The sequence below is a fragment of the Papio anubis genome, chromosome 17 (assembly GCF_008728515.1).
Source record: "Papio anubis isolate 15944 chromosome 17, Panubis1.0, whole genome shotgun sequence".
NCBI classification, from domain to species: Eukaryota; Metazoa; Chordata; class Mammalia; order Primates; family Cercopithecidae; genus Papio; species Papio anubis.
The window spans coordinates 67,303,754-67,329,658 of record NC_044992.1 but is presented as its reverse complement, the minus strand read 5'-3'; the positions used below and the strand labels follow the sequence as shown (position 1 = coordinate 67,329,658).

General features: G+C 57.6%; 1 protein-coding gene across 4 annotated transcripts in view; it reads right to left on the bottom strand.

The window, feature by feature from the left end:
* ITGB4 (integrin subunit beta 4) overlaps positions 1-25,595 on the bottom strand; it is a 37,577-nt gene extending 11,982 nt beyond the window's left edge. Inside the window, exons 1-27 of one of the 4 annotated variants that reach the window (XM_031657766.1) lie at positions 25,322-25,595; positions 24,414-24,485; positions 22,134-22,222; positions 19,606-19,688; positions 19,378-19,479; positions 19,028-19,232; positions 18,410-18,506; positions 17,140-17,311; positions 16,102-16,365; positions 15,626-15,715; positions 15,181-15,303; positions 14,577-14,741; positions 14,311-14,387; positions 13,175-13,377; positions 10,256-10,359; positions 10,028-10,126; positions 9,719-9,848; positions 8,968-9,090; positions 8,770-8,876; positions 5,795-5,828; positions 5,427-5,618; positions 5,037-5,140; positions 4,643-4,701; positions 4,488-4,511; positions 3,014-3,162; positions 2,744-2,923; positions 1,659-1,807 (exon numbers count right to left, since the gene is read on the bottom strand). In XM_031657766.1, coding sequence (XP_031513626.1) covers positions 1,659-1,807; positions 2,744-2,923; positions 3,014-3,162; positions 4,488-4,511; positions 4,643-4,701; positions 5,037-5,140; positions 5,427-5,618; positions 5,795-5,828; positions 8,770-8,876; positions 8,968-9,090; positions 9,719-9,848; positions 10,028-10,126; positions 10,256-10,359; positions 13,175-13,377; positions 14,311-14,387; positions 14,577-14,741; positions 15,181-15,303; positions 15,626-15,715; positions 16,102-16,365; positions 17,140-17,311; positions 18,410-18,506; positions 19,028-19,232; positions 19,378-19,479; positions 19,606-19,688; positions 22,134-22,212 — 3,114 coding nt within the window. In that variant the 5' untranslated portion in view covers positions 22,213-22,222; positions 24,414-24,485; positions 25,322-25,595. The remainder of the gene's footprint in view (positions 1-1,658; positions 1,808-2,743; positions 2,924-3,013; positions 3,163-4,487; positions 4,512-4,642; positions 4,702-5,036; positions 5,141-5,426; positions 5,619-5,794; positions 5,829-8,769; positions 8,877-8,967; positions 9,091-9,718; positions 9,849-10,027; positions 10,127-10,255; positions 10,360-13,174; positions 13,378-14,310; positions 14,388-14,576; positions 14,742-15,180; positions 15,304-15,625; positions 15,716-16,101; positions 16,366-17,139; positions 17,312-18,409; positions 18,507-19,027; positions 19,233-19,377; positions 19,480-19,605; positions 19,689-22,133; positions 22,223-24,413; positions 24,486-25,321) is intronic. The other 3 variants (XM_031657762.1, XM_031657763.1, XM_031657764.1) reach the window with 3 other exon arrangements.
* Between the last annotated feature and the right edge of the window lie 310 nt (positions 25,596-25,905).

The window sequence follows — 25,905 nt, the reverse complement described above, 5'->3', positions numbered from 1 at the left end:
TGTCGCTCAGACTGGAGTGCAATGGCGTGATCTCAGTTCACTGCAGCCACCACCTCCTGGTTTCCAGCAATTCTCCTGCCTCGGCCTCCCGGGTAGCTGGGATTAGAGGCACGTGCCACCATGCCCAGCTAATTTTTGTATTTTTAGTAGAGAAATGTTTTCACCATGTTGGCCAGGCTGGTCTCGAACTCGTGACCTCAGGAGATCCACCTGCCTTGGCCTCCCACAATACTAAGATTACCGGCAGACGCCACCTCGCCTGGCCTTTTTTTTTTTTCAGTAGAGACAGGGTCTCACTATGTTGCCCAAGCTGGCCTCCAAATCCTGGGCTCAAGGGATCCTCCCACTGTGGTCTCCCACAGCGTTGGGATTACGTGCATGAGCTACTGCACTGAACCAGGTTTTGTTTCTTTGTTTTTTTGTTTGATTTTTTTTTTAATTAATTTTTTTTTTAAAGAGGGTCTTACTCTGTTGCCCAGGCTGAAGTGCAGTAGCATGAACATGGCTCACTGCAGCCCAAACCTCCTGGCCTCAAGTGATCCTCCTGCCTCAGCCTCCCAAGTGGCTGGGTCCACAAGTATGCACTACTGTGCCCAGCTCATGTTTACATTGTATGTGTAGACAGGGTCTCGAACACCTGGGTTCAAGTGATTCTCCCACCTTAGCCTCCCAAAGTGCTGGGATTACAGGTGTGAGCTACCATGCCTGGCCTTTGTTTTTAATTATGGATTTGTTGCCAACATTTAAAAACTAGAAAAGCCAGGTGCACTGGCTCACATCTGTAATCCCTGCACTTTGGGAAGCCGAGGTGGGCAGATCACTTGAGATCAGGAGTTTAAGACCAGCCTGGCCAACATGGCAAAACTCCATCTCTACTAAAGACACAAAAACTAGGCCAGGCATGGTGGCTCACTCCTGTAATCCCAGCACTTTGGGAGGCCGAGGTGGGTGGATCACTTGAGGTCAGGAGTTCAAGACCAGCCTGGGCAACATAACAAGACCCTGACTCCCCAAAAAAATAAGAAGCAAAAAAAAACCCCACACGAAACAAACAAAAGAAACAAAACTAGGAAGCCTAAAACCCAGTCCAGCCTGTGTGCACCTGGATTTGGCTGTACCCCAGCACTGGGGCTCAGCAGTGAAGGTGATGCTGGCCCAGCCAGGGCACTCCCTGCCTTGAATGGTTGCTCCGGCTGCTTGGCCCAGGGGAGGGCAAATCGTTACAGCCCTTGAGGAGTCTGGCCCGGGGACACGGGGTCTTTGATCCCAGCTCAAGAAGCCCAAAGCCCCCAGGACTGGGGCATATAGCGGGAGTTTATCTCCAAGAGGTTTGGCTGCCCTGTGGATCCTGGGTTGCAGGAGGGGACAGGAATGGTCTGGGCAGGTCCCTGGCCCATGAAGGAGGAAAGAGCCCTCTTGGCCTGAGTCCCTGGCAGCAATGGAGCCTCACCCAGGGTGTCACTGGCACCCTGGGCAGGTGAGACTCCCCTACCACAGGGTGGCAGGAGTAGGTGAACATATCCTTGGGAGGCCAGCCAGGGGCATGGCCAGCATCCAGGGACTCAAGCAGCTGCCATGTACTGCTTTGTCCTGGGAACCCAATGCAGCGCCCACGCAGCCCCCCAGGCTGCACCCTCGACCCCATGGCGGAGCCTCACCCGGTTGCCCTGTGCAGTGCCATCCTGCGTGCGGTAGGAGACCTGAGACTTCCCGCCGTCCAGGACACGCCGGATGACAGGGATGCGGGCCACCTGGTCCCCACGGCTGACCGAGTACTCAGGCTGCTCAAAGGACACCACATCTCTGGCTGCAAGGAGCCCGGGCACTGGTCAGAGCTGGGCCCAGTCCCTTCCCACCTTCTGCTCTCCTGCAGCCCGGCCCAGCCCAGCCCAGAATCCATGAGTCCACTTGGTTCCCTCCATGCACTGCCCTCTGGGAAAAGCACAGGAGCGAAACGGAAAATCCTTCCAGAAAAAGGTGAGGGACTGGGTGCAGTGGCTTGCGCCTGTAATCCCAGCACTTTAGGAGGCCGAGGCAGGTGGATAACCTGAGGTCAGAAGTTCGAGACCAGTCTGGCCAACATGGCGAAACCCCATGTCTACTAAAGATAGAAAAATTAGCCGGGCATGGCGGCCAGCGCCTGTAATCCCAGCTACTCGGGAGGCTGAGGCAGGAGAATCACTTCAACCTGGGAGGAAGCTGTTGCAGTGAGCCGAGATGGCGCCATTGCACTCCAGCCTGGGTGGCAGAGCGAGACTCCGTCTCAAGAAACAAAAAAAAGTGGGTCTGGAACAAAGTGTCCAGCAGACATCCTGGAAGAGCCAGGCAGAGGACGGAGGCCAGGCACAGGCAGGACCAGAGACGGAGCCCTCAGCCCCAGGGCTGGAGCAGAGCAGGAACAGGCCTGAGGCCTGTGGCTTCCGGCACAGGTGGCAGGAGGGGTCAGATGTCCACGGTGCCATGCCTTGGCCAACCCCTCCTCTAGATAGAGAGGAGAAAGGGGCTGGCCCTTATGAGGATGCAACAGAAGCTTCCATTTACTGAGCGCTCACCACCAGGCACTTTGGCGAGGTGAACAGCCCCGTATTCCATAAAAGAGCCCTTACCCATTTTACAGATGGAGAAACCAAGGCTTGCAGAGGTTAAGTGACTAGCGTGGCCAGGTCGCAATTCCACTTACGCAGGAGGAACCAGTGCCCCTGAGCCCCCGTCTGCCTCCCTCACTCTCCCCACCCTGACCCACCTTGCTCCTTGATGATGGTGATGTTTACCAGGCGGCGGCCAAGGGTGGCAGTGCCCGCAGGTACATCGATGGCCTCCACCAGCAGCTGCTTCTCCTCGTCGTCCTCAGGCCGGATAAAGAGGGGCACCCGTACGTCCACCAGCTCCACGCCCTCCTGGAACTCCACCATGCCCCGGGCGTCTGAGTGGGTTGGGAGGTGGTCAGAGGTGGGTCACGGGGCCACATGGGCAGGAGATGCGAGGCAGTGGCACAGGGGACCCGGCCTCCTACCCTGGTCTGCAGTGAGGGTGTAGTAGCCAGGGGCCACCTTGAGGTCATGGAAGGCCCTCTGTTCCACCTGCTTCTCTGTAAGCTTCAGTAGGGCCGGCTTGGCCGAGCGGGGCGCCATCAGCACTGTGTCCACAATGGTGTGGTCTTGCCTGGGTTGAGGGTGGAGGGTTCAGGCAGGGGAGGGGTCAGGCTGGCACCTGCTGCCCTGTCCCTCCTGCCTGTCCTCTCCCCTTCAGGGGCCAGGATATAAGACAGCAAGAAGTGCAGGGTCTTCAGAGGCAGGCAGTGTTCCAGGCCCATGCCAGCCCTATGCCCTTTACCCTGCAGCCTCAGCCCAGCCATGGCACCTCCTTGTCCTCAGCATCCTCCTCTGTGAAATGGGCTTCTCTGCCCACCTCATCAAGGGCTGGACTGCAAAGATGCTAAGGGTGTGAGTGCTCAAGCCAGGCTGCTGCAGCCCCAGCCCTGGCTCTAGTTCTCAATAGCTGGATAACCTTGGGCAAATCACTTAACCCTTTTGAGCCTCAGCTTCCTCATCGGCAAAATGGGAACAGCAGTGATATCTACCTCACAGGCTTGATGAGCGGGTTGGATAAGATAACCACAAGATAACCACACACGGAAAGCCCTTAGGACCATGCTTGGCCGGTAGCAGGATCAGAAATGCTGGTCAGCCATTCTTTTCTTTTTTTTTTTTCCGAGATAGTCTCGCTCTGTCGCCCAGGCTGGAGTGCAGTGGTGTAATCTCAGCTCACTGCAACCTCTGCCTCCCAGGTTCAAGCGATTCTCCTGCCTCAGCCTCCCAAGTAGCTGGGATTACAGGCGCCCACCACCACGCCCAGCTAATTTTTGTATTTTTAGTAGAGATGGTGTATTCACCATGTTGGCCTGGCTGGTCTTGAACTCCTGACCTGAGGTGATCCACCCGCCTCAGCCTCCCAAAATGCTGGGATTACAGGTGTAAGGCACACACCCAGCTAATGGTTCTTACTGATGGCCATGTGCTACGATTCTAGCTCTGCTGTCCCTGCATTGAGACCCCCTCCTCACTCCCTGTCTCTCCCCCTGAAGGGCCAGGACTCGGAGTAGGACCTGGGGAAAAAGGTGTGTAACCTGCCTGGCCTCCAGAGGTGCACCCAGGATCCAGGTCTTGGACCCTGGAGCGGATGGAGATGGGTACCTGCTATCACTAGTACTGGGTGGGGGGCTGGATGGTCACCTGTATGAGGGCAGGGACTGGGTTGATTCGCTTTTGCCTGCTCTAGTCCAGGGGCCACTTCATAGCAAGCACTTCAAGTTAGCATTTGTTGAAGAAATGGTCAAAGGAACGAATGAAGGTCCAAACCCGACGGACACATCTGGCCCTCCCTTCCTATGGGATGGAGATGGAGCAGGGACGGATAAGGCAGATGGCTGGGCTGGGGACAGGTGGGCAGGAAGTGGGGGCTGTCTCATCCGCCAGTCTTCTACTCACTTTTTCCCAGCATTGGGTTGCTGCCTGTGGGGACAAAGAGGGTGCTGTGAGCCAGAGAGCCCTGAAGTGGAGGCCTGATCTGCCTGGCGGCTTCAGCTCCTGGAGCTGGCGGTAGGAGTGGCTCCCCCACCCAACCCGGGCACCCTGGGACTCACCGGAACTTGGTCTGCTGGAGCTTCTGTCCACCGGAGATCTGCCTGTAGACTTCGTTCAGCTGCCAGGCAAGGGAGGGGTGTGAGGCTGGGCCTAGGCCACCCCATGGTAAGCCCTCAGGCTGAGGACCCAGGCAGCCTCTGTACCCAGAGGCCCTCAGGGTTGGCTGGGGCCTGAGGTTGGCTGATGCCCCGTGGGGCCGCATCCTGGGCCCAGGCTCTGGCCTCCTGCCCTCTGGAAACAGATACCAGGATGGCCCTGCCAGGCACAGATCCAGAGAGGCCCCTCTCCCCTAGTGAACGAATCTCGGTGCCACGACTGTGTTCGCTCTGCCCTGCCCCCCCCCCCCGCCCCCATACCCACATCTCTGGCCAGGCCTAGCTCCTGGGTCCTTACGTTCTCCTCCACCTCCTGGCGCAGCTGGGCACACTCCCGAGTGTCAGGCTTTAGCAGGTTCTCGGTGCAAAGGCGGGCCAGGCGCAAGGACAGCCCGTAGGGCACTAGGGAAAGGTGGTGGGAGGGGGTGAGATGGATGTGGGCAGCTCCCTGCATGACGGGCACCACAGAGCATCCCTCCAGCAACCATGCTAGGATCCGGGGATGCCTGGCCACTAGGCCAGGCACACTGAGGCATGAGGTTCATAGCACCATCAGGATAGGGCAAAAGGTGACTGAGCCCTGTCCCTGCACCCCACACCCAGAGAAGAGGTGTGCTGTGATCCCAGATCTGGAACAGAGGGCCCGAAGAGCACTGCCCAGAGCTGTGGCGCCCAGTCCTGCCCTCACCCAGTTCTGTGGGGTTGATGCTGGCAGCATGAGTGGCAAAGCCAGGCCGCTGCACGTTGTTGGTGACCTTCCAGCGGACCACGTCACGGCCCTTGAGGTTCCCGCTGCGCAGCATGGGCGTGTCCAGGTGGTCTGAGGCCATCAGGTTCTCCCGCAGCATGTAGTGGTCTTCCTTAAAGCCCACCATGTGACCTGCAGGATGGGGTCCTCAGCACGGCACCCCTCCCTAGACCCGCACAGCCCAACCTCATCAGATGGGACCCCACAGCCTCCAGCCTCTGCCATTCCAGGTTCAGCTTCCCTCCATCCCAGCTCAGAGAAAGAGAGCAGTCAGAGCCCCTGCTGCCCCTGCGATGCCAGGCCCATACCTCGGTTGCAGCAAGGGAGAAGTGCCAGGCAGGCCTAGGAGACAAGGTGGGTGAGGGTGAGGCCTGAGACAACTGCCCTGGCCCAGGTAAGCCCTTCCAGCCACCCTGCCCCATGCCAATGGTCCAGAGGGGTGACAGTGCCTCCCCAGACACCAGAATATCCAGGTGTTGGCAGGGTGTAAGCATGGCACACAAGGGCATAGAGGGGGATGGGGGCAGAGGGCTCCCAAAGTTTGTGCTGTAGAACCCTCATCCTGCCAGGTGCCCTGTAAAGGTTCTGTGGTCAGATTCACTTGGGAAGCACTGAATTCATTCCCCATGCCCCTCTTGCAGGTTCATTAGGCACAGGACTATATCAAAGCCTCTGAGAAGTCTTGCAGAGAAGAAACTTGTTTCTTTTCTTTCTTTTTTTTTTTTTTTTTGAGACGGAGTCTCGCTCTGTCACCCAGGCTGGAGTGCAGTGGCCGGATCTCAGCTCACTGCAGCTCCATACTCCCGGGTTCCACGCCATTTCCTCCTGCCTCCGGCCTCCCGAGTAGCTGGGGACTACAGAGCACCACCACCACTGTGAGGGTTTTTGGCACTTTAGTAGAGACGGGGTTTCACCGTGTTAGCCAGGATGGTCTCGATCTCCTGACCTCGTGATCCACCCGCCTCGGCCTCCCAAAGTGCTGGGATTACAGGCTTGAGCCACCGTGCCCGGCCTTTTTTTTGAGACAATGTCTCACTCTGTTGCCCAGCCTAGAATGCAGTGGCGCGATCTTGGCTCACTGCAACCTCTGCCTCCCAGGTTCAAGCAATTCTTCTGACTCAGCACCCCCAGTAACTGGGATTACAGGTGCCCGCCTCCATGCCCAGCTAATTTTGTATTTCTTTTTTTTTTTTTTTTTTTGAGACGGAGTCTCACTCTGTTGCCAGGCTGGAGTGCAGTGACACGGTCTTGGCTCACTGCAACCTCCGCCTCCTGGGTTCAAGTGATTCTCCTGCTTCAGCCTCCCAAGTAGCTGGGATTACAGGCACACACCACCATGCCTGGCTAATTTTTGTATTTTTGGTAGAGATGGGGTTTCACCATGTTGGCCAGGCTGGTCTTGAACTCCTGACCTCAAGTGATCCACCCACCTTGGCCTCCCAAAGTGCTGGGATTACAGGTGTGAGCCACTGTAACTTAAATAAGTTTAAGAAACTTGTTTCTCAAACCCCATGCTACAGGTTTAAGAAACTTGTTTCTTGGCCGGGCGCGGTGGCTCACGCCTGTAATCCCAGCACTTTGGGAGGCCGAGGCGGGCGGATCACAAGGTCAGGAGATCGAGACCACGGTGAAACCCCGTCTCTACTAAAAATACAGAAAATTAGCCGGGCGCGGTTGTGGGCGCCTGTAGTCCCAGCTACTCGGGAGGCTGAGGCAGGAGAATGGCGTGAACCCGGGAGGCGGAGCTTGCAGTGAGCCGAGATCGCGCCACTGCACTCCAGCCTGGGCGACAGAGCGAGACTCCGTCTCAAAAAAAAAAAAAAAAAAAAAAAGAAACTTGTTTCTTAAATCTTTTTTTTTTTTCTTTTTGAGACAGAGTCTCACTGTGTCACCCAGGCTGGAGTGCAGTGGCGTAATCATAGCCTCAAACTCCCAGACTCAAGCGATCCTCCTACCTCAGCTTTCCAAGTAGCTGGGACTACAGGCATGCGCAACTGTGCCTGGCTCAAACCTATTTGATCATATAACTCCTTTCCTATGTAATGCACACTAATATCCCACAATATTGGTGGTTACTACGGAGTGTGGTCTGCTGCCTACAGTCCCCGCTCAGCCATGCCATCCTCCACACTTTCCTCTCTCTTATCTGTTCTCCCCAAGGACCACCAGCTCCTGGCGGGCAGGGCCCTCCCTTCCCTGTTGTGGCTCCCAGGCCCTTCGCATGTGGCTGACCCCAGAACAGGTGCTCTCAGGGATCTGCCCACTGATGACTGATGGAGTGGGGGTCCTGGGCAGGCGCTAGAGCTGGGGAAGATGTGGGCTCAGCTTGCCTCAGCCCCTTCTGAGGACTGTGCATTTATCACCTGCCTCTCAGCCCCAATTTCTCCATCTGTCATAGGGCATAGTGACCTTACCCCACTGGCCTCATGGGGTGATGGGGGCGGAGAAATGGAGTCACATGGACATGCTGTGGCCACAGCACAAAGAAGAACGCTGAGCTAAGCAGAGAGCGGACGCTGGCAAGGGCTGAGCTGGGGGCTGGGGCTCCAGGATGACTGGGGCTAGGAGCTCATAGGCGTCACCATCATGACTGTCACTTGGGAAGCTGGATGGGGTTGGTGTGGGTCTTTCCAAGCAGGGCGGGGGCGATGGTACATGCTACAGGTCAGTCCCTTCTGAACTTCACTAATTTAAGCTTCAGCTCTATTTTCTGAGGTCAATTCTATGACCTTCATTTTACAGACGAGGGAACTGAGGCATGGAGAGGTTAAGTAATTTGCCCAAGGTCACACAGCTGGGACCAGAATCCAGACAGCTGGGCTCCACGGGCTGAAGGCTCTGGCTAGAAAGCTGCAGGAGTGGGGATGGTGGCGGGCTGTTGGGGGAACCATAGGGAGGCCGGGGACCCTGAGGGGGGTTGGGGACCCTGAGAAGGACCCTGATGGAGGGTGGGGACCCTGTCAGGGAGGGGACCCTGGTGAGGTGGGGACCCAGGATGGGGTTGCGGATCCTGGTGAGGTGGGGAACCAGGATGGGGTTGGGGACCCTGGGGAAGTGGGGACCGTGGTGGAGCATGGGGCCCCTGTTGGGGTGGGGACTCTGGGGAGGTGGAGACCCAGGAGGGGGTTGGGGACCCTGGTGGAGGGTGGGGGCCCTCTTGGGGTGGGGATCCTGGGGAGATGCAGACCCAGGCGGGGGCTGGGGACCCTGGTGGAGGGTGAGGGCCCTGTTGGGGTGGGGACCCTGGGGAGACGAGGCCCTGGGAGGGACCCCGGGCCCTTACCTTGCAGCAGGCGCAGTACTTCCAGCAGAGCAGCAGCAGCAGGGCCAGGAGTGGCAGGAGGAGGAGGAGCAGGGGGATGAGCCACCAGAAGGAGCTGGGAGGGCAGTCTGGAGAGAAGAGGCAGCGGGAGGTGGTGCCTGTCCTCCCCGCCAAGCTCTGACAACACGCCCCTCCCTGCAGCCGGCCCCACCAGCTCACCCTTCTTCTTGTGCACCAGGACGGTGCTGTTGGGCCCAGGGGCACCGTCACCTTCCATGGTGTAGCTGTAGGTGCAGTCATCGTCCTCGTCCCGGAAGGAGCAGCGCACCACCACCTCCTCGGCTGTACCCACAGCCGGTCAGCAGGGCACCCCAGTCACACCCCTCCGCCCCAGAGGACCCCAGGGTCTGGTGAGGGGGCCCCTACGCTGGGACCTGCCTCACCCACAGCAGGGCCTCCTGGGGAAGAGTGGAAGTCCTTGCAAAGCCGTGCTCTCACCTGGCACAGGGACGGGTGAGGCAGGGGCTCCCCTGATCAGGAGCATCAGAGTCTAGAAACCGACCTCCCCCACTTCCCTGACCTGGACATCACCCAGAAGCTCAGTGTCCAGAAAACATATCTGACCTCGAGGAGGGGAGGCTGCGTGTCTCCAAAGCGTGACCATGTACCCCTGCTGTGTGCATGCCCCTGCCCAAGTCAGGTGCCCCCCACCAAGACTCTTGGTACCTTCCTGGGCCAGACTGTGTCCCATCGCCTGGGTTCTGTGCCTCCTGCTCAGGCTTTTACTCTTTTCTGGGACTCGGTGTCCTCTATCTGGGTTCTGTGGTCCCTCCCAGCTCTGGAGTTCCTGTCCGGACTGTGTGGCCTTAGCCCAGACTGCAAACCCCTGTCCAGGTGATGACATCCTTGCCCCGTTGGATGCCCCCTGCCTAGGCTCTCAGCACCTCCAACCCTCAGCCCCTGCCCCTACCTCTCTTAAGCTCGTCCACCATCTTGACCTTGAAGTTGCATTCCTCACACGTGCGCCCCTTCTTCTCCCCGGTGCCCCATGCCTGGCACTGCACGCAGGAGCGTAGGTCCTCGCAGAGGCCCGGGTGGATCTTGGCGGGGAAAGGCAGGGCAGATAGGCACTGTGTTGGGTGGGCTTCTGCCAGATCCCCGCTGCTCCCCAAACCTCTTGCCCTTGGCCAGCTCCTGTGGCATCAGGCTTAGCCCCTCCTGCCCACCCTCGCCTGTGCCTTGGGTTCCCACGCCCACACCCCGTAGGTCCTGGCCTCACCGCCGAGTAGTTGATCTCGCAGATGGTGTCCGTGTAAAGCGACTGCTGGTGGCAGTGGCAGCGGCCACACTCACAGTGGCCACGTCCATTACAGATGCCCTGGGGTAGGAGGGGGCACCAGTGAGCCAGCTGTGCCCCATCCCTGCCTGTTCCCTCTCCTCTCTCCATAGGGTTCTCTCTGGAGAGGGTGGGCTGTCCTGACAGACACTGTCTTATGCCCAGGCCTACCCCATTGCTGTCGATGCAGGTGGCATTGCTGAGGGGACAGTCACAGCTTGGGCCTGTCCAACCAGGCTCACACACACACTGGCCCATGGAGCAGCGTCCTCGGTCTGCAGAGAGGGACAGGGAAGGGAGATGAGAGCTACATCTGCGCCTGTAGTCCAGGCTGCCCACCTGGCAGGGAGGACCTGTGGGAGCAGAACTGTGGGAGCTAGGATGCCACTACCCTGGGGTAGAAGTCATCTCTTCCTCACTTTCCTGGAATCTCCTTCCCTGGAGATTCTGCCTCCATCCTGCCTACCTTCCACTCTGCAGCCAGAGTAATCATCTCAAAACAAATCCAATCATGTGGCTCCTGCTCCCCTGACTGAGAACCTCTAATGGGTCCTGGCCAATGCAATAAGGTCAGAAAAAGAAATAAGATGTATAAGCTTCAGAAGATGAGAAATAAGGCCAGGCAAGGCCGGGCACGGCGGCTCACACCTGTAATCCCAGCACTTTGGGAGGCCGAGGCGGGCAGATCATGAGGCCAGGAGATCAAGACCACCCTGGCTAACAGGGTGAAACCCCGCCTCCACTAAAAAATACAAAAAAATTAGCCAGGCATGGTGGCGGGTGCCTATAGTCCCAGCTACTTGGTAGGCTGAGGTAGGAGAATGGCGTGCGTGAACCTGGGAGGCGGAGCTTGCAGTGAGCGGAGATTGTGCCACTGCACTCCAGCCTGGGCGACAGAGTGAGACTCCATCTCAAAAAAAAAAAAAAGAAAAAAAAAAGAAAGAAGACCAGGCAAGGTGGCTCACGCCTGTAATCTCAGCACTGGGAAGCCAAGGCAGGCGGATCACGAGGTCAAGAGACTGAGACCATCCTGGCCAACATGGAGGAACCTCATCTCTACTAAAAATACAAAAATTAGCTGGGCGTGGTGGCGCATGTCTGTAGTCCTGGCTACTCAGGAGGCTGAGGCAGGAGAATCGCTTGAACCCGGGAGGCGGAGGTTCCAGTGAGCCAAGACTGTACTCCAGCCTGGTGACAGAGCAAGATTCTGTCTCAAAAAAAAAAAAAAAAAAAAAAAAAAAAAGAGAAAAAGAAATAAAACTGTCAGCTGGGCATGGTGGCTCAAGCCTGTAATCCCAGCACTTTGGGCGGATCATGAGGTCAGGAGATCGAGACCATCCTGGCTAACACAGTGAAACCCCGTCTCTACTAAAAAATATTTAAAAACTAGCTGGGTGAGGTGGCGGGCGCCTGTAGTCCCAGCTACTCGGGAGGCTGAGGCAGGAGAATGGCATAAACCCGGAAGGCGGAGCTTGTAGTGAGCTGAGATCTGGCCACTGCACTCCAGCCTGGGTGAACATGAGCGAGACTCCTGTTTCCACTAAAAATACAAAAATTAGCTGGGTGTGGTGGCAGGCCCCTATAATCCCAGCTACTTGGGAGGCAGAGGCAGAAGAATTGCTTGAACCTGGGAGGCAGAGGTTGCAGTGAGCTGAGATCATGCCACTGCACTCCAGCCTGGGTGACAGAGCAAGACTCCATCTCAAAAATAAATAAATAAATAAAATTGTCATTATTTGCAAGTATCAGGAACATGTCACAAAGTATGCAGAAGAATCTACAGATAAATTATTAGGTTCCATAAGTGTGTTTAGCAAGGTGGCTGGATACAAGGTTAATATACAAATAGTTAGAAAATGAAATTAAAACCTCCAGTGACTCCCTTTTGTCCAAAGGATGAAATCCTGCTCTGAACTAGAACTGAAGCCCTTTGTACTCTGGCCCTGCCTCCTTCCCTAGAGGCACCTTCCTCCCTTCTTCTCTCATACTTCCCTCTGTGCCACTTGTCTGCCTTTTTCCAGTGGTGCCCAGTTTTCTCTTCTGTTTCTCTGAGCACATTCAGGAACAGACAGTTGAAGAGAATAAAAGGTGAACAAAAGCAAGAACAGAAGAAAGAGTAGAAAAGCAGGGGCTTGGAAAGTATACAGTGAGGGCTTCATAAATATTTGATGAGTAGATTTTCATTCATCCTCCTCCATTCAACTACCAATCCTTCCACATGCCGCCGTATCTGAGTTCTGTGACCCTGCCTAGATCTGATGTTCCTGGCCAGACTGTGTGCCTATGGCCTGGACCCATGGGAATACAGAGGAAGCTCCAGGCCCTCCAGCTAGAAATTTAGCATCTTTAGACTGGGTGCAGTGCCTCATGCCTGTAATCCCAGCACTTTGGGAGGCTGATGTGGGCAGATCACTTGAGGCCAGGAGTTCAAGACCAGCCTGGCCAACATGGTGAAACCCTGTCTCTACTAAAAATACAAAATTAGCTGGGCATGGTGGTGCATGCCTATAGTCCCAGCTACTAGGGAGGCTGAGGCAGGAGAATTGCCTGAACTGGGGAGGCGGAGGCTGCAGTGAGCCAAGATTGTACTATTGCACTCCAGTCTGGATGACAAGAGCAAAGCTCTGTCCCAAAACAACAACAACAACAACAAACACACACACACAAACACACACACACACACACAAATTTAGCATCTTTGGAGAGAGGAAAGATCATAATGCCATATATCTGCCAGCCATTGGAGGACTGAGCTGTGGGTACCCACTCTAATGAGCTAGGGGTGTGGAGAAGGGGGGTGGGCATAGAACTGAACTGCCAGAGAGAACCTCAGGGGAGTTGGACTCTTAAAACCAGGGGAAATTCCTGCCAGCAGTGGCCTTGGGCATGGACGTTGCAGATGAGGGAAGTGAGGCCCAGGTTGGGGCGGGACTCGGGGGCAGCCCTCAGGGCATCCAGAGTGGGCTGGGCCTGAACTTGGGGATTCTGATTCCAAGCCTGGCTCTCCCAACCCGGGTCATGACGGGAAGGTCATGCTCGCTGTCCACCACCTACCCCGCCGTCAGCATTGGCCGCAGCTGTTGTGCTCACCATTGCAGAGGAACCCGGAAGTGCGGGGACACTGGAAGTTGTCATACTCGCAGAACTGACCCTCGTAGCGGCCCTCGCCGTAGCACACACAGTGCCCGCACTGGCACTCCCCACGGCCCGAGCATGGCTTGTCCTCACCCTCCCGCAGGCAGGGCTGAATGTCACTCAGAGAGCCGGTGGAGCAGTTGCAGGTCTGGCCACTCCTGAAGGAGGAACTGGTCACTTCCCCGAAACAGCCCAGAAGGAAAGCTGGGGCTTTTACTGTCCCATTTTATTTTATTTTATTTATTTATTTTTTATTTCGAGACAGAGTTTTGCTCTTCTCACCCAGGCTGGAGTGCAGTGGCATGATCTCAGCTCACTGCAACCTCTGCCTCCCGGGCTCAAGCAATTCTGCCTCAGCCTCCCAAGTAGCTGGGATTACAGGCATGCACCACCAAACCCAGCTAATTTTTTGTATTTTTAGTAGAAATGGGGTTTCACCATGTTGGCCAGGCTGGTCTTGAACTCCTGACCTCAGGTGATCCACCCACCTCGGCCTCCCAAAGTGCTGGGATTACAGGCGTGAGCCACCTTGCCTGGCCTGCTGTCCCATTTTACAGATGAGGAAGCTGAGGCAGCTCCTAGTCATGCAGACAGAAGTGGCTGAGCTGAGACCTAAACCCCAGTGCCCTGTCATGCCACCCCTTCCAGTGTCCTTTCCTCACTGCTCTGCCTCAAGTGGTGACAAGCTCGTCCAGTGTTGTGAAGCTAAAGTCCTTACTGCCATGTGTTTATGAGCTCTCTTCTGATCAGGCAATATGACACAGGACTCAGAATACCAAAGGCACGGAGCGAAAAGGAAGTCTCCCTCCTGTGCCTGTTCCCCAATATCCAGACTCCAGCCCCAGCAGCCATCCCCGTCTCAATCCTTGCATCTCTTTCTAGAGACAGCCCATATATCTCTCTATTTGAAAGTGCTTTGAGCTGGGTTTGACCAACAACTGGGTGTGCCCCACCCTTAGCCATTTCTTTGATTGCCGCCCCACCCCCGGCCAGGTGTACAAGGTGCACCCAGGGTGAGGTCCCTGCAGGAGCCCAGCCTTCCCATCAGGGGCCACTGGTGTCCTCGATGCCCACCTCTCTTCCCCACTCACCAGCCCTCACTGCACACACACTGTCCACACATGAAGTCTCCATTGAAGTTGCAGCGAGCTGACCGCACCTCTTTTTGCTGGAATGAGAAAGACCACGATGGGGTGTGTTGGGGGAGCAGGACCGGGACCACTGGACACTTCTGCTGCCCTGTGTGCCTCAGGACATCCCACAAGGGAGATGGGGCACAGGAGTCCTGCTTCATTCCTCGGGCCCCCGGGGTGCTTGGCTCAGCTCTCCCCTCCCGCCCAGCGGGGCTGCGTCATACCAGCTCGCAGGGGCACACATCACAGATGATGTCCGCGTCCATCTTGAGGCCATCGGAGAAGGAAGGTTTCAGATGGATGTTGCCCTTCTGGTCCTCCTTCGGCAGCTGGCACACGTGCGTCCCATCCACGTGCTCGATGGCCCGCAGCTGCACCTGGTATATGCCCTGCAGGGGCCCCGTGGTCAGCCAAGGCAGGCCCAGCCCCAAGGACCAGAGGGTCACTGATGCCTGAAGGCCCTCGATCACCAAGTTCCTAGATGTCTGGATCCCTGATACGAGCTCCTGCTCACCTCCCTCAGGGCTGAAAACTCCCTCCTTCCCAGCCAGTCACAATCACAGCGACAATGACAGTGGCCAGGGCCTCTGGGCTTCGTGACACTAACCCATTTACTGCCCCAGCAAGCCTCGGGGCTCGACGCTCGCATGCCGAGGAAGCCAACAAGCAGAGGAGCATGCCAGGCTCATCCAAGCGGCCAGACCCAGGGATCTGCACCCAGGCCTGCCCGACTCCAGGGACCACGCTCTTGACTGCTGTTTTAGACGATTCCACTCCGTGCAGGGCGCTATGCCTGTCCCCCACCCCGCTACCCCCACAGAGGCGTACCACTTCCCCCCGCTGGATCTGAAAGGACCCAGTCTTCATCTTCGGGAACATCTTGGAGGTGACCTCTGTCCGAAAGCCTCGGGGGCTGTCTAGGGCCCGGATGTCCAGGTTGGAGCGGATTCGCTAAAGGAGGAAGGAGGTTGGTCAGTGCTCTGTGGGGGGCCTGGCTGTGCTCCACCCCAACCCCCAAGTGCGACTGGCATCATGTGGGGTGCTACAGAGCCTGCAGGAGCCAGGGCCAGGCCCAGGTGGCCCCTCAGGGCTTCAGGGATAACCAGAGACCCTTCCTCACTGGCCTGTCCCAGACCCTTTTTGCAACCATGACCCAAGACACCTCTTGCCCACCCTGTCCACCTCCTGCCCTGCCCCAGAAGGGCTCAGACTCTGGAGCCCGAGCTGCCCTGACATTGAAGGCCTCCGACTCTGGAGCCCGAGCTGCCCTCACATTGAAGGCCTCCTCCAGCAGCTCCACGATGTTGGACGAGTCCTCCTGCAGCACCCCCAGCGAGGAGACAGGGAAATAGGTGTGAAGCTTCTGTGGGAGAGAAAGCCAGGCTAAGCATCTCCATGAATCTGAATAGCTCTAGGATTCTTCGTACTTTGAGGATGGGGAAACTGAGGCCTAGAACCTGCTGTGGTGTTGCAGAGCCTGCCCTGTTAGCCCCCACCTGCCTGGGAGTTGGGGTGGAGGATGGACACATGACTTCCCCTTCCCACCAGGGCCCACTTTTGGTGGGGTCTAAAAGCTTTGGGAAAGGAGAAAGGAAAAAAGGGAGAGAGGGAGGAGGGGAGGGAGGAGGGGAGGGAGGGAGGAGGGGAGGGAAGGAGGGAGGGAGGGAAGGAGGAAGGGAGAGGTGTCTGAGAAGCTCCATGGACCCCCTGCCTTGACCACCTCCCGCCCGTGGAGCCCGGGCCCCGCACCTCGTAGTAGCTGTAGGAGTAGTTGGTGACAGCAAAGATGGGGATGATGTTGTGCTTGGCGAGCAGGCGCACCAGGGTGGGCACCGACGGGTAGTCCTGTGTCCTGTACTGGGTGTAGGTGCCTGTGGCGTCCAGGTGGCACCGTTCATCGTTGCGGTTCATGATGCCAGCCAGCACATTGGCACCGTCAGCCTCATAGTGGAAGGCCGACTCGGTGGAGAAGACCAGCAGGTGGGTGCTGTCCGGGCGCCAGCCAATGTCCCTCTGGGAAAGGCAAGGCAGGGTGTGCCCACTCAGCAGGCTGCCAGCTGACACGCGTCACGGCGTTGCGTAGGACGGGGAACGCAGGTCCCAACATGGGGCTGGGCTTAAGCCACTGGATTCACAGCAAGTACCCTCATGAAAGATGCATGTGTCGGCACATGACTGAGTGACAACGCTGAGAAACAGGAGCCGAGGATGTGGCCCCCCAAGGAGCTGGGGCCACAGGTGTGCATCACATCCAGCTAATTTTTGTGTTTTCTACAGAGACAGGGTCTTGCCATGTTGCCCAGGCTGCTCTCAAATCCTGGACTTAAGCAATCCACCCACCTCAGCCTCCCAAAGTACTGGGATTACAGGTGTGATCCTTGCTTTTTGTTTTCTGATGTAAGTAATATGAGTATGTTATTTTAAAAATGAACAAATGGATGTACATATCAAAGGTAATGGCTTCTTTGGATGCCCAGAACAGGCGGAGACTGGGCAGCTGGTGGGTTCAGGGTACTAAAGATTCCAGAACCCTAAAGCCCAGTTGATACGAAACCAGGCTGTGACTGCTCAGGCCAGGGGACTGTGGCTCCCGGCACATCTGAACTCAGATTGTAACTGAGACCTACTCAGAGTCTGAGCTTGTCTTAGGGCGAAGGGGTTGCAGGCTCCCAGGCTTTCCGCAGGGCCAGTGAGCCTGGCGCCAGAGCAGGCCAGAGGGCAGCTCAGGCCCTTGCCCAGAAGTGCTCGCCCCTGACCTGGGCTGGCAACGCCCTTCCCAGTGCCCACCGTGCACACGGCCGTCTGCAGGATGGCATCGAAGCCGCCCTCAGGAGCGTCCAGGTTGCCTGAGATCCTCTCTCCCTGCAGTTTATTCCGGAACTCATCCACATCTTCTGTCAGGCTGATGACGTTCTTGAAGGAGAAGGGGGGGTCACTGTTGGGCCAGGGCTCCTTCAGCCTGGGCAGAGGTGGGAGGGACAGAGTGTCACAGGGGGAAGACACTGCAGACCCCAGTGCCCCCAGCTCGTTTCAACTAGAAGGAAAATTTATTTTTTATTTTATTCTATTTTTTGAGACCAAGTCTTGCTTTATTGCCCAGGCTGGAGTGCAGTATGCACGATCTCAGCTCACTACAACCTCTGCCTCCTGGGTTCAAGCGATTCTCCTGTCTCAGCCTCCTGAGTAGCTGGGATTATAGGCGTGCCCCACCACGCCCAGTTAATTTTTTTTTTTTTTTTTTTTGAGGCCCGGGTCTTGCTCCTGTCACCCAGGCTGGAGTGCAGTGGCAGATCTCCAGCTCACGCCTGGCTCACTCCCAGGTTCAGCCATTCTCTGCCTCAGCCTCCCGAGTAGCTGGGACTACAGAAATACGCCACCTAAACCCAGCTAGTTTTTTGTATTTTTAGTAGAGGCGGGGTTTCACCGTGTTAGCCAGGATGGTCACCGATCTCCTGACCATCGTGATCCGCCCGTCTCGGCCTCCCCAAAGTGCTGGGATTACAGGCTTGAGCCACGCCCGGCGCCCGGCCAGTTAATTTTTTTTTTTTGGAGGCGGAGTCTGCAGCCCTGTCACCAGGCTGGAATGCAGTAGATGCGATCCTGGCTCACTGCAAGCTCCGCCTCCCAAAGTTCCACGCCATTCTCCTGCCTCAGCCTCCTCAGTGGCTGGGACCACAGGAGCCCGCCACCATGCCGGCTAATTTTTGGTATTTTTAGTAGAGGCCCGGGGGTTTCACCCGTGTTAGCTAGGATGGTCTCGATCTCTGACCTCATGATCCATGCCTTGGCCTCCCCAAAGATGCTGGGATTACAGGCGTGAGCCACCGTGCCCAGCCGATTTTTGGTTTTTTTAATAGGGCAAGGGGGTTTGCCATGTTGCTAGTCTTGAACTTCTGACCTCAGCTGATCTGCCCACCCTGGCCTCCCAAAGTGCTGGGATTACAGGTGTGAGCCACCATGCCAGGCCGTAGAAGAATTTTAAGTTGTGGATGAGAGAGGAGTGGGGATCACATGGCCTGGACCCTTGCCCACCCATGGGGCAGACCCAATCACTTACTTCTCAGGCCTCATGTCTGTCTGCGGGACGCTGACTTTGTCCACAAACTTGCCAAATCCAATAGTGTAGTCACTGGTGAGCTGGCTCAGGACCTGAGCTGGATGTCAACAAGACAGAGAGGGGATAGCTGAGCCCTGATGCCCGGCATAAACATGGGCCCCCCACCAAAGGCTGGCTCAGAAGGGAGGAAGAGGGAAGTTAACACTTTGCATGCTGGACAAAGGTTCATGCTCACAACATCGTCTGTTCTTATTTACGGATGAGGGAAATGGGCCTGGGGGTCTGGAGTTACACACACGGCAAGGGCAGGGTGGCTGGGAATGCAACCCAGCTCTGAGGAGCAGAAGCTTCCCCACAGCCTCTTGGCAGGGGTACCCTCCTTGTCAGGGCCAGATGGCTCCACTGCCTGCTTGCCCTGGGCCTTCTCAGAAGTCCCCAGTGGTGAATAGGGTCTGGCTGAGATTATTCCCCTGAGAATGGAAGGGAAGGTTTCTGGGGGCTCAAATGTCCTGTGTTTCCTTCTGGGTGGGTACAGTTGTCCTGAGTCCTGGCCTCCCAAGCAGACGCCCACCCTGTCCCCCTCCTGTCCTGCTGTCCTCCACTCTGGCCCTGCTGTACCCAGGTTCTGCCCCATCTTCTTGAGGTTGTCCAGATCATCGGACATGGAGTTGGAGAAGTCCATGAGGATGTACAGGTCCACGGGGCTCTCCCGGGGCTCAAACACCTCCAGCTCAAAGTGCCGCTCCTCACCGGGCCGCAGCCGGACCCGCAGGCCCTGGGGGGACATCTGGCTGCGCCGCAGGGTGGTGTCAATCTGGGTCTCCTGCAGCCAGTGGAAGGGGACAGCTGGCTGGAGGGTCACTCCAGAGGCCCGATGGGGGCCCAGCCCAGCCAAGGGGCACTATACACCCCCATAAATAGCCAGGCTGAGCATGGGGAGCCCCCACCCCAGTCCCCCCACCAGGCACCTCTGTAATCTGGAAGCTGCTCTCCATGACCACGATGCTCTCGCGCTGACAGCCTGCGGCCAGCAGCTCTGCCTGGGTGTTGCAGCGCCGGTCCCTGAACATCTGGCCAGAAGGACAGAGGGTCAGTGGGGGCAGCACCCATTCCCTGGCTGCCCCAACCCCAGATTCATTTCCACCAGCTATTCCCGACCCTTGCCCGTTCCACACCGACCCAGGCCAGGTCCTCACCTCGTCCGTGCAGTAGGCGCAGTCCTTATCCACACGGACACACTCCGTGCAGCTCTTCACTGGGGCCTTCTTGCAGCGGTTTGCTGGGGGGCAGAGGTGGGCACATGAATGGGGAGGCGCTCAGCAAAGGCAAGCACTTTCCCACCTGCACCCTCACCTGGAGAGGTGGGGATTCCCTCGCTATGTTATTTATGTATTTGTGTATTTATGTATTTATTTATTATTATTTTTTTGAGACGGAGTCTCGCTGTGTCGCCCAGGCTGGAGTGCAGTGGCGCAATCTCAGCTCATTGCAAGCTCCACCTCCCGGGTTCATGCCATTCTCCCACCTCAGCCTCTGGAGTAGCTGGGACTACAGGTGCCCACCACCACACCCAGCTAATTTTTTGTATTTTTAGTAGAGATGGGGTTTCACCGTGTTAGCCAGGATGGTCTCGATCTCCTGACCTTGTGAGCTGCCCGCCTCAGCCTCCCAAAGTGCTGGGATTACAGGCCGGAGCCACCGTGCCTGGCCTTACGTATTTATTTTGGTTTGTTGTTGTTGTATTTTTATTTTATTTTACTTTTTTTTCAGACAGAGTCTTGCTATGTTGCCCAGGCTGGAGTGCAGTGGTGTGATCTCAGCTCACTGCAACCCCCGCCTCCCAGGTTCAAGTGATTCTCCTGCCTCAGCCTCCCAAGTAGCTGGGATAATAGGTGGGCACCACCATGCCTGGCTAATTTTTGTATTTTTAGTAGAGATGGGGTTTCACCATGTTGGCCAGGCTGGTCTCGAACTCCTGACCTCAAATGATCTGCCTGCCTCAGCCTCCCAAAGTGCTGGGATTACAGGTGTGAGCCACTGTGCCCAGTCTGCATTTCAATTTTATTCAGTTTTGAGATACGGTCTTGCTGTGTCGCCCAGGCTGGAGTGCAGTAGCATGACCATAGCTCACTGCAGTCTCGACATCCTGGGCTCAGGCAGTCCTCCCACTTCAGTCTCCCAAGTAGCCCAGCTAATTTTTTATTTTTTGTAGAGACAGGGGCTCCCTGTGTTGCTCAGGATGGCCTCAAATTCCTGGGTTCAGTCAATCCTCCCACCTTGGCCTCCCAAAGTGCTGGGAATTATAGGTGTGAGCCACTGCACCCAGCCCTTCCCTATTTTACAGAGGCTAGGGTGTGTGGTCTACCCCAGGTAGCACAGCTAAAAACAAGCTGTGGTTTCAAACCTGGGACTTCCCACTCAAGCCAGAAGGACAGAAGGTGGGGACTGAGACAGTGGCACTGGCACATTCAGTGTTGGCACACCCTGGCCAGCCCCTGGCCTGCTGCCTCCTCAGGTCCAGCAGATGTTCCTCAGCCTTCCCCATTACCTTTGATGAGCTGCATCTAGCACTGGGCCCTTTCCAAGTCCCTCCTCCATCACAGCTTGTGCTTTACAGCGAGACCACTGCCACACGGCCTGTCTGTCCTCTGAGCCTCCTCTAGGGTGAAGGGAACAGTGTCTTGTTTATCGTGGTAGCCCTAGCACCCAGCACACCCGGCACACAGTGGGTCCTCAGTAACGAATGAAGTAAAACTCTAGATTGCCCCATTGACTCTGCTCAGTTAAAAATCACAGTGAGGACCTACTGTGTGCACCCGGTGTACACAGTAAGAGGTCTCCTAGGTTTCAGGCAATGGTGTGCTGCTCAGTGTTTAACAATAGCTCTGGTGGCCGGTGAGGTGGCTCACACCTGTAATCCCAGCACTTTGGGAGGCCGAGGTAGGAAGATTACTGAAGCTCAGGAGTTTGAGACCAGCCTGGGTAACACAGTGAGACTGTCTCTACAAAAAATAATTGTTTCTAATTAGCCAAGCATGGTGGTGCACGCCTGTGGTCCTAGCTACTCGGGAGGCTGAGGTAGGAGGATTGCTTGAGCCTGGGAAGTTGAGGCTGCAGTGAGCCATGATGGCATTACTGCACTCCACCGGGATGACAGAGTGAGAGCATGTTTCTACATATACACTGAGTTAAATAAATAATAAACAAATACATAACAACGGCTCTGGTCTCTGGTGCTTGACCTATAGCGTTTGCCAATTTCTGTGGTGTAAACATTTCTGTCGTGGTCTATTTCAAGCCACCAGCAGGACCCCCTGTGACAGACAAAATTCAAGTGGTAGGAGCTGGCTCCAGTGATTTGTCCACTAGTGACACTCAGAGAGCAGGTGACATGTCAGCAGTCCCTCTCTTCTCCAAATTCCTATAACCCTCTCGACTCCACCTCTGAGGCCTCAGTGCATCCTCTGGGTGCCTCAGTCCTGGGTGGGCATCTGCTGTCTCCTCTAGACGCAGCCTCCTTCCCTCCTATTCTCAGGCCCTGTGGCCAGTGCTCAAGATTCTCTAGGCTGAAGAGCTTGGAGCCTCGTTTTCCAGCTCTGAAGGTGGGCAGTGGTCAGTTGCTGAATGGCCAAGAGTGTTTAGGTGAGACCCTGTGAGAACCCGTGCAAGGGCAATGCCTGCCCAAGGTATGCCAGGAAGGGGCTGCAGGGCAACGTGGACTCACCCAAGGTCCCAGAGAGGCTGACGCTGATCAAGGCTGCCAGTAGCAGCCTGGCCCATGGGCTGGGGCGTGGCCCTGCCATCCTCTTCCTCCTGCAGAACAGCAACAATTGACACATGAGGCCTCAACAGCCATGGTCGGTGCCTTCAGCTCCCTCTCACTGCACAGCTGTGGGAACTGAGGCTCTGAGCGCCGGTGATGGGACCAAGGGCGCCCAGCTGCGAGAGGTAGGGCCCTGGGCCTCTGACTCCTGCCTTTTCCACTGCCTTGTTCCGTGCCATCCCTGCAGTGGCCGGATGCCCTGCCCAGGGAGGCCCCCTCCAGCCCTCAAGGACTTTGGTTTGCAAGTTTGTGCCAGCGCTGGGCCTGTCAGCGCTGGGCTCCCTGAGGGCAGATCCGAGTTTATTCTTCTTTGCCTTTTAGCTCCCAGTGGGCCTGGGTCAGGCTTGGCCATGATAGGCCCCAGTGAGGGCTCACCCTGAGAGGCGGCCACGGTTCTGCCTCCTGCTCCTTCTGTCCTGGCCCACTTACCCTTTGGTGAGGGTGGCACAGCTGGGAGGAGAGGGGCCCCTCCCAATATCTGGGGCCTGGGGCTGGGCCACAGCTACACGCAGTGGCTTACTGCACCGGGCTGGGTTCTGCGGTGACTGCCCGGCCCATCAGGGTGGGGTCTGAATCCTCTGCCCTACCCTGTACCTCTGCCTGCCCCAGAGTTAAGTTTTCGGGGCCCCTGGGCTGTTCACCCTTTCACAAGTTAGCCCAGAGTGAGACACATACACACACACACACACACACACACACACACACACACACACACACACACTGTGGCTCGCCCCGAGGCATCCCCGGTGGCTGTGGGTTCAGTATTAAACCATCCCAAGTCCTCAGCAGACTTCAGGGCAGGCCTGGGCATCCCTGAGGCCCTCCAAGAGATGCTCAGCCTGAAGCCTGGGCAAGAAAAGAGGCTGGCAGCAGAGCCACCCAGGCCTGCAGGGCCGGGGCAAAGGTGAGCACCTCGCCTCTTTCTCTAGGGCCAGGTCTCCCAGGGGCCCAAGCCTCTGCCCTGCCCACTGGCCCTCCCCATTGAATGCTTTCTCAGCCCAGCTTCTGGGGCACTGGCCGCCCCAGGGTCTGGGGGCTGCAGTCCCCGAGTTGCTGGAGAAGACCTTCTCAGGCCAAGGGCAGGAGGGTGTAGCCTGCCTCTAAGGTGTGCAGCCTGGAGGAGGCCTCAGCAGTGACAACACAGGTAGGGCAGTTGTGGCACAGGGGCCGGGAGGCAGCCCTGAGCCAGCAGGGAAAGGGTGGGGACAGCAGGGTTTCTAGAGGGAAATGACTTCCTTGCGGCCTCGGGGTGTAGGCGCCACACCCACATGCTACACAATACAGGCTGCAGGCTCAGGCCTCCCAGGCATCATTACACAGGCAGGTACAGGCCCGGAGAGCTGAGCCCAGCTCTTCCTCCCACTGCCCCGGCCACACCCCCGCAGGCAGTGCTGATTCCCACACCCTGACCGCCACATGTGCCCAGGACTTCACGGAGGTGACTGCTCAGCACAGGAGCCTGGTGGGGAGATGCTTACATTCTGCCCGTTTCCCAGATGAGAGACCAGGCACAGAAGGCTGTGGAGCTTCCCCCTCCCATGGCCAGCACTGGGAGAGCCAGGATAGGGCCCTGCTCTGCAGGCCCTGCCTTCAACCTCCATGGCAGCCTCCATGCAGAGGCTACAAAATGGCAGTTAGAGGGTTGGCGAGGCACCCAAGAGTGTTTGACTTGACTTAACTTGTTTAGAAAGTTTTAAAAGTAGGAGCCAATGTTAGAAACGACGAGATTTCCCATAAAAGTCAGGAATTCGTGTTTATCGTTAGATGCGTCATGATGGGCTGGGCCCAGCGCTCAGGACACCCACTCTCCAGGCGGCCCGGACCCCACCAGGCTGCCCCAACTGTATGTGCCAGCAGTTCCCTGGAGTGTGTGACTGCCACCCTGAATGCCATCACACTGCAGCACAGGCAGCTTCCCACACACAGGGACACACACACATACAGGCCATGTCCACCCACCCACGGGCTCAGAGCTCCCCTGGCCCCCCATCCCAACCCCTGAGGACCCCTCTGGGCACATCTGCTCCTGCCCACCATCCCCTCCCACTGTCACATCTCCTTCCCTCAGGGACCCAGGCCAGTCCCTCGCCCCCTAGAGGCAGCTGGCCAGAAGTCTGGGGACCCTAGGCCCTTGGCTGCTGTGTCATCCCCGAGAAATCAGGGTCGAGTAGACAGACATACCTCCCCTGCTGTCCCTCCTGCTGTCCTTCCCTCGGTCCCCAGGATGGAGACTCCAAGCCTTCACTGCCAGCTCTGTTGGAGACAGCAACAACCATGCCACCTGTGCCTGGTCCTTGTCCTCAGGGTGTGGCAAGGCCATGGGGTGGAGGAGGAGCCCTGTCCCTGCCCCTGGGAGTCACCAGGAGCCCCAGAGCCCCAATCCCAGCCAGAGGGCCACCCCAAAGGCCGAGCCGTGGGAAAGAGGGCCGATGCTGCAGGAGGTGGCAGTGTTGGGCACAGCCCCAGGGCTGGTGGGTGAGGCCAGTAGAGCTTCCTGAAGGAAGGCGCCTAGGGCTGACTTTGGGAGGAAGGCAGGCCTGTGCCTGGCCAAGAGAAAAGGAAAATCAGGGACTCCCCAGCCCCAGATGGACTGTGGCACCGCACAGAGCAGGCCCTGCCTGGAGCCGGGAGGGCATCTGCCTCTCAGGGTGGCTTTAAAAGTAGCAGTCAATGTTAGAAACAACGAAACTTCACATAAAAGTCAGGAATGTGGGTTTATCATTAGATGCGCCATGATGGGCTGGGCCCATCGCTCAGGGTAGCTTCTCCTCCACCTTCTTTGCAAACCCCAGAGGGACTCAGCCCCAGAGGCCTGCCAGCCACTGACCTCTGCCCACTTCTCCCGCAGGCGCACCCAAGGCGCTCCTCTGGCCTGGAGGTCTGATGGGCACCACCCTTCTCTAGCTGCCCTGCCCCTCAGCTCCCAGTTGCCCCCGGCACACTCCAGGGAGGCTGGACCCCTGTCCTGGGCAGCGTGGACGAAGGGACCCGGGCCTGCCAGCCTTCAGGGAGGGGAAGGGGAGATAAAAGCCACCGGCCCTGCCCGACTAGCTCCCCTGCGCGGCTGCCCAGCTGGCGCGGACACTCACCCTCTCCCGGTCAGCCTCGGCTGCTGTCGTGCGTCCGTCCTGGACCTACCTCGGAGCGGACTCGCTTCCTCTGCGCCTGGGCTGCCGCTAGGAGATGGGGCTGCAGCGCGCGGGCGAGCCGGGACGGTCCGAGGGCGGGCACGGGGGTTGGGGGGGGAGGACGGGGCGGGCAGCGCTTTATGGGGCGGGCGCGCAGGTAGGAAGGAGGCGCTGGTGAGTCAGGCGGGCCGCATTCCTTCGCGCGGCGCGCACCTGTCGGGGCAGGAGCTGGGTGCCGCCGTTGCCGGGTCCGCCCTCCGGAAAGGGCTGCGGCTCCCGCGGCGCCCGCCCAGCGCTCCGATCGGCCAGCGGCGGGGGCCGGGGGAGGAGCCACCGCTCTCCCTCTGCCTCCAGTTTGGTCCCGAGCTCGGGGCCCCTTCACCCTTCCAGGCTCCGGGCTCCAGGCTCGGGTGCACGGGATGCCCCGGGCTGGAGGCGGCCTCTTAGCCCCCCGCCCGCACGGGAACCTTCCCTGCCCCGAGTCTGGGCGGCGAGCCACCGCCGGGCTGTGCTGTTGCTGCCCCGACGGCCGTCAGCCGCGTACC